This window comes from Physcomitrium patens, chromosome 10 (assembly GCF_059467195.1).
Source record: "Physcomitrium patens ecotype Gransden chromosome 10, ASM5946719v1, whole genome shotgun sequence".
In the NCBI taxonomy this organism is placed as follows: domain Eukaryota; kingdom Viridiplantae; phylum Streptophyta; class Bryopsida; order Funariales; family Funariaceae; genus Physcomitrium; species Physcomitrium patens.
In genome coordinates this window covers 8,340,586-8,347,352 of record NC_143419.1, presented here as the reverse complement: position 1 = coordinate 8,347,352, position 6,767 = coordinate 8,340,586, and the positions used below count along the sequence as shown (strand labels likewise).

The 6,767-nt window shown below is 33.8% G+C and overlaps 1 protein-coding gene across 1 annotated transcript; it reads right to left on the bottom strand.

Annotated features, from left to right (window-relative positions):
* Positions 1-1,597: 1,597 nt before the first annotated feature.
* On the bottom strand, positions 1,598-4,235 carry LOC112288082 (rhodanese-like domain-containing protein 9, chloroplastic). Its single transcript, XM_024531922.3, has 6 exons — positions 3,998-4,235; positions 3,025-3,272; positions 2,665-2,815; positions 2,387-2,472; positions 2,118-2,222; positions 1,598-1,887 (listed from the first exon to the last, which is right to left on the bottom strand). Exons 1-6 carry the CDS (start codon positions 4,150-4,152, stop codon positions 1,817-1,819), a joined length of 816 nt encoding a protein of 271 aa, XP_024387690.1. The 5' UTR covers positions 4,153-4,235; the 3' UTR covers positions 1,598-1,816.
* Between the last annotated feature and the right edge of the window lie 2,532 nt (positions 4,236-6,767).

Below are 6,767 nucleotides of genomic sequence, written 5' to 3'. Positions count from 1 at the left end.
TATTGTGTCACTGTAAAGTAGAGGATTTCTAGTGCTTGTACTAGTACCACTAGAATTAGCCATAAAGTACAATTTAAATAGCTATTATGAATTAAGTAAGAGAAAAATATTATTAAAAAAATATATCTTTCTTAGACTAGTTAATTGATTGTAATAAAGAAATTAAAATATCCAAAATCAACCTAAAGCTCTAATAGCATGATGAAGTATAAATCCATAAATAACAATGAAGAATAAATGTTTTATTAAAAACAAAATAATTAGCAACATAAATAAATAGTTTCTCTAATACCAAGACTTTTAGTAATGTTTAGGAAGGCATAATAAGTGTCAAACAACACATCTAATATATAATTGTTTTCAAGAAAAACTAGTGACTTCCTTTACAAAAAAAATTATAAGAGTGCAACTAGTTAAAGGTTCCAAAGTAATAAAATGCTAGGCCTGATTGACTAGCTACAATCACCATTCAAATATTTCTATTGGGAGACCATGAACTAACGCAATCAATGACTATACCTAAAAATGATAATTAAATAAATTACATTATATTGTGATATTATTGATGTCAAAAAAAATTATTTAGTAATATTTTCTTTTAACTAATTGTTTTTTCATATCACATCTAAAAATACTTTAACCATTTTGGTTATTGAATCAAAAAATAAATCAATATTCAATATTCAAAAAGATTTGACATGAATATTATTGAAAGAATGTACCAAAAAAATTTGCAAGAACATAAAAAAAATGAATATTTGACAGAAGTTTCCTTATACAAAATTTGAAAATACTTTTTGAAATTAAGAAACAAGAGTGTAGTTTCTTAAACTCATAAATGAGTAAATAAATAAACAAATGTATATAAAAAAAAATTATATATATATAGTCAAATGTTATTCTTATTATAAAGATTTTTGACATAGACTGATTTCTTCATAAAATTCAACTTGCAAAAAGTACGAATGGAATGATTTGATATCTGATGAAAGTGATAATTCTTTTTGAGATCTACGTAAATTTTAAACGCATATATTACTATCGATTCAAATTGAATCATGCTCCAAACTGCATACCGTTAGCTCTGGATACAAAGAATGTGATTTTCGTCTGGTTAGGATTACTAATAGTATTTTAATTTCAGGAAGTTTCACCTGTGTTGGAGTACTCGTAATTGCAACTATCGTGATTTTAGAAAAACATTACAGGTATGGTTCAATTCATGGGTACTTCTTATCACCTTGTATAACTTCCGTTTTGACACGTTATTTATCAGAAATCTAGAAGTGTCAACATTTAATACATTATTGATATATGTTTTTATTCCTAAGAATTTTTTCCTAATGCTTCAAAATTTGCCGAAATTGTTACACTACTTTTTAAAAGGGTTGTGCGACACTAAACGTATCTATATGTTCTATCTAGCATTCGTATGTTGGTACTAGGATTCATTCCATGCAGAAATAATACGACTCATCTAACCCCCATCACAAAAAAAAATTACAAAAAAACTAAAAAAGCGTCCTGGGCAGGAACATTATCAACAGAGTGGCAGACGAGGAATTTCTGAATCATGGATTCGAATGCAAACAGGAGCAACTCTGAAAAAACCCCCCAAAAAGCTGCGGTGCCTTCAATTATCTGCTTGAGTCTTAATCGTACATGCTTCCTTATATACTGTAGTAAAGAACTACTGCACACAGAATAGTTGGCTCCATTACCATAGGAAGGGTAGATTCATAATCTCGGAGGTCGACCGTCTGTTGACACCATGCTGGTTCTCAAAGAATAACCCATTTGAATTGGGGCAGTTGACTCACTGCGTCATGAAAGCTTTAAGTATTTGCTGTGATTGGTCGGGGAAAAATTGCAAGAAGAGGAGTGCCACTGGAATAAATAGAAGGAAAAACGCACACAGAAGTTAGAATCGAACGGGAGTAGAACAACGTAACCAAGAAAAATAACCGACAATGAATAGAAGCTTGTGATACGTGTTCTATGCTGGAAGCGGGACCAGCGTTTAGTCGAAGAATAAATATACTTCCAAAAATAATCCTCATGCAATTTTATTCCAAAATTAAAGCAACGCAGAGTAAGTCAGGTTTAAGGGAACTCACATATAAGAAGTGATCCAAGGACAACCGAGAATGGTTGTTGGATTGTAACGAGACCTGCTTTGCCTGCGTCGGCTAACTCCTTGGGTCCCTCCTTCTCAAATGTACCTGGTCAAAATAACAGCCAAGGCAAATTCTAAACTCTTGGGCTATTGGCACAGCCAGGTTGATGCAATATGAAGATGAATCATTGGTAAACAACCTAAAACTCAATTTGGCATAAAAGTCGCAGCTGAGCGGCTACAATGCAGACTGGGTCCAGAATAAGTTACCTGGTTGCACCTTCTGCAACCCGTTCATGAGATATGCTACATTCTGATAACCTGCCTCTTCTAATTTCTCAGCAGCAGCACCGGATCTGTATTGTAAACACTGATGTAATCAGTTGAACTGCATCCAGTTCTAATTACAGCGTCACGAATGAACTAGGGACAATTTCCAGAAGGAATGAATGTGTAGTGCACACTTAAAACATGAATTTAAGGGCGGTCTCAGTGTGTTCCTGCTAGAGCTTAATCCATTATATCAAGTTGAACATGAGATAACTAACCTAAGTCCTTCTTGGCAAACAAGCAAGATCTTGTCGTCTTTCTTAAACTGACGCTCAAATGTTGGAAGAAAGTCGTCGTTCTCCTTAGTGAACGCTAACCCATAAAAGGCTCCCGCAAAGCTGTTATGGGCGAACTTCTTGATGAGAGTTCCTGCGCTCAAAAGAACCGCTTACTCAAATGAGGAACCCCCTTCTGCATGCCTTGGTTCATAAAATAAATTTCGAAATGTGGAAACAAGGCCATAAAGACTGCTAACAAACAATTCTTGTCTAAAGGGCTCGCACATTCTGAACACATGAGACACGTATCCACAAAAGCAGAGATGCTTCGTATCAATGGGCAGGTACAGTTCGTGATACCAGGATCCATGTCTTCATTTGCAATGAAAAGAGGTACGTGTACACTCTTGGCAATGTGAGAGCGATCATACTGCGAACCATCTCGGATGTCAACGACGGTGTAGCCTTCTTCAGAAACCATTTTCTTGGCTTCCTCCTGATCCAAATACTGCACTCCAGCTCGTGCTCCGATTGGGGCTTGAGTTTCTGAGAGCGACGACCGAGTGCCAATGTACCTTTGGAAACTCCTTAGTCGGGTACATGACCGTCTACATTACAGAACAATGTGTTATTCCGGCAAATTTTCATTTGACATGCCAAGGCATTGAGTGTGAGGAAAGGGCCAAGGCGAGTACACTTGTGTCTGCACTGCATGTGGTTACAATGGGAGAACTCTTACATTACTCTCCGTCTGCTGGAGATTTGAAGGAAAAAGTCTCTTCAAGTACTTAATAAATTCTAGGACGAGTGGACTACATTGAATGGATTTCGTAAATTTAATTTGGGCTTTCAAGATCATGTAAGAGGTTTACAATCACCGAAAGACCAAAAAGACCAAAAACAAACCAAACTTCAGATTTCAATTTTGTAACGATAACAGAGAGTAACGGCGACACACATTCGCCACCATTGCAAAGCAACATACCCATCCTCGAAGCTGAAATAATACTCGAAATCAGACGAAGACTCCTAACGTAAGATTGAATGGGGCGGTAAGTTGAGTGAGCACAGACAATAATGTAAACGCGAGCACTAAACCTTGCCTAAGAATTTGCCCCAAACCCAGTAAAGACTTTCAGAGCTCGGATATTCCGTTCAAGTCGCCTCCGAAACGGCAAATCAAAATCCAGCTCCAAACTTCGATAAAAATAAAAATACAGCCACAATTCGATAACCACAAGGCCTTCAGGAAGGTAAATACTTCCCAGCGACGAACAAGTGCATGCCCTACATGACTCCGAAGGTGGGTATACGACGAACCAGGGATACTTACCGGTGGGAGCTGGTCTGCATCAAGCAGGGGAAGCCTCGCAGCTGGCAAGCTGGGGACGGGGATTGGACCACCGAGACGGAAGAAGAAGAAGTAGAAGAAGCTGCTGCGGCTGCTGCTGCAGCCAGGGATGAACAGGCCGCCATTGCCATGGCCATCGCAGCAGGCGCGGCAGAGCGGTGGGAAAGAGAGAACAATGGACAGGTCACTACTGCAGGGTGATGAGAAAGCTCAGTGGAAAATGGGAACGATGTGAAGAATCAAGCGAGGGAGGGAGGGGCGATGGTGGGAGACGCGCTAGCCCAAGTGGAAGAGAGGAGCGGCAGGCGATGCTCACTGGCGGAGCAGCCTCGCACGATCCCGGCACTCCATCTCTGTGGATAATCCCCCCCCCCCCCCCCAACATGGATTGCCTCCTCTCGATATTTGTCAGCTCATGTGAAATCTACCAATATCTACCCCGATACGCTCATTTTAGAAAATATCTGCATTTGTGGATTCCGGGTTGCTCATGGTTCCCCGGAAGCTTCTTCGTTGTTCGCAGAGCATGGAGTAACGATGCCTTCGATACCCTTTCACACATCCGTTATTGCATGTATGTAGTTTATGTAAAAATAATGAAAAATTTAAACTTTTTAAGATTCTTTTAAAATATAAATAAAAATATATGTATCTTATTTGATTATGGTCTAGTCTTATATATATATATATATATATATATATATGTAGAGTTAGAGATGTTTATTTGTTTATTTTTTCATTCATCTAAATGACAATGTATTTGTTTGTAGTTCCATCCACATATCTATCCATACATGTATTTGCAAATTCATCTATTTGGCAATTTTTTAAAGATACATAATTCGAAAAGCCTGTCTTACAACCATGGTACCAATTATCAAGTTTATGATTTGGAGCTGCTATTATTATATTTTTGTATGATATTCGAACCAAAATATATGATTTTATAAACTGTTAGATTGTAATATTCAGACTTTGGTATGTACAAGCTATTTTGCATGATTGTGTCTTATTTAACTTGCTTTAAATAAATGTAGTATTATTAGAAGGATTTTCTTCTTTGCATCACAATCACAAGAAAAATTGATTTAGTTTAATTAGTTACAAACATTATGCTTCAATGACCAAAATTCATCTTAAATGTTTTTGGCAGTAAACAGCTTTAGATCTAAGATCATATATAATTGGCATTAAATTGCATAATTTTTATTTTTTTTGAATACCCTTATAATTGTAGAATTCAAAAGTATTATTTTATTTTATTTGTATTTTTTTGGAAATATTTTTATCAATTGAAAATGGACTACAGTCTATATGCTTTAGATTTTAATGTATTATATTGGATTATAGGTAGTTTTTTTATTTTTATTTTTTTTAATGCAAGGTGGAGTTAAATTATGGTCTATAAAGTTAATTAATAACCTTCAAAAGGTATATGCTCCTCATTTCTTTCTTTTCTAAATTTTGTATAGCTATAAAGAATAAAAATATTTAGGAATCACTTAAGCAATAATGAATGACATAATTGCTAATCTTTTAATTCAAACATGCAACAAATTAATATTTTTTATTTAATTTCGACTATTGATTTTTGGCTATCTCTAAATTAAATCATTGATATATTTTACTACAAAAATTCTGATTTAAATATTTTTAACATCAAAATTACACATTAGTAGCAAAAATAAGGATAAAATAAAAGAATTATTTAAAAATATCTAAGGATTTATTAAATTAATAATATTATTTATAAAATTATTCTACAAAGATTTTTCCTATAAGATTCTACAAGATCTTATACTTTTTTAAGAAAAAGTAGAAGTAAATAATAATATATTAGGTAGATTATATCTTTTTTAAGAAACTTCAAAGAAGTTTTTTTAAAAGCAAATCAAATCTTTAGTTTCTTGCAAATATGACACATAACTATTAAAACTTTTCATACAAGCTTTTTACTTTAAAAAAAATATCTTAAATAACCTAAAATTTGATGCTTAAGCCACAAGTCTTAAGATCTTTAAAAATATTCTACAAGATTTTTTGTGTAGAGATTATACATGAAGGCAAGAGAGAGGCCATCCTTACTCTTGTTAGTGTCTACTTTCCATCAACGTCTTAATTTAAGGATTTCTAATTTCTTTTATACTCAATAATAGCCATTCTATTTCTTTTCTATCTTATATCTATCTCTTCATGGTTTATTTTCTTTCCTCTCAATAAGATATAAAAGTATTTTTTTCCAAAAAAATTAGCTTAATTCATTTTATTTTTTGTATATAATTAAACAAGACTAACATATAATAGTATAACTTCAAAAAAATTAATAATTTGTTTTATCTTAAACACATTAAAATACTAAGAATATGGACTTAGAAAAAGCTTTAAAGACAATATACTCATGTATCATTGAAGAAGAGAGAAATTAAGGAAAAAAGATATAGATATAAGATAGATAAGAATAAGAATGACTTTTACTAAATATGATGAAGCTAAAGAGTCTTCAATCAAGAATAGAATATAAGAAAGGTGTTAAAATGACTAAGGATGGCCTCTTTTTTGTCTCTTTATATACAAGCTTCTAAGAAGACCTTGTAGAAGCTTTCTAAGACCTATGAGACTTATGGCTTAAGCATCAAGTTGTAGAATGCTTTAGATGTAGCTTTCTAAAAGTAAGAAACTTGAGGGACAAGTTTTAATACTCTTACAACATACCTATAAAAATTTAAAGTTTCAACCTACATTTTAAAAGATT

Bases quoted from the DNA above. Each gene is read 5' to 3' on its own strand.
- LOC112288082 (XM_024531922.3), bottom strand. From the start codon at position 4,152: ATGGCCATGGCAATGGCGGCCTGTTCATCCCTGGCTGCAGCAGCAGCC. The intron at 2,473-2,664 runs GTTAGTTATCTC...TTTACAATACAG, and splicing joins GTTTGCCAAGAAGGACTTAG to ATCCGGTGCTGCTGCTGAGA. The intron at 2,223-2,386 runs GTAACTTATTCT...TATTTTGACCAG, and splicing joins GTTGCAGAAGGTGCAACCAG to GTACATTTGAGAAGGAGGGA.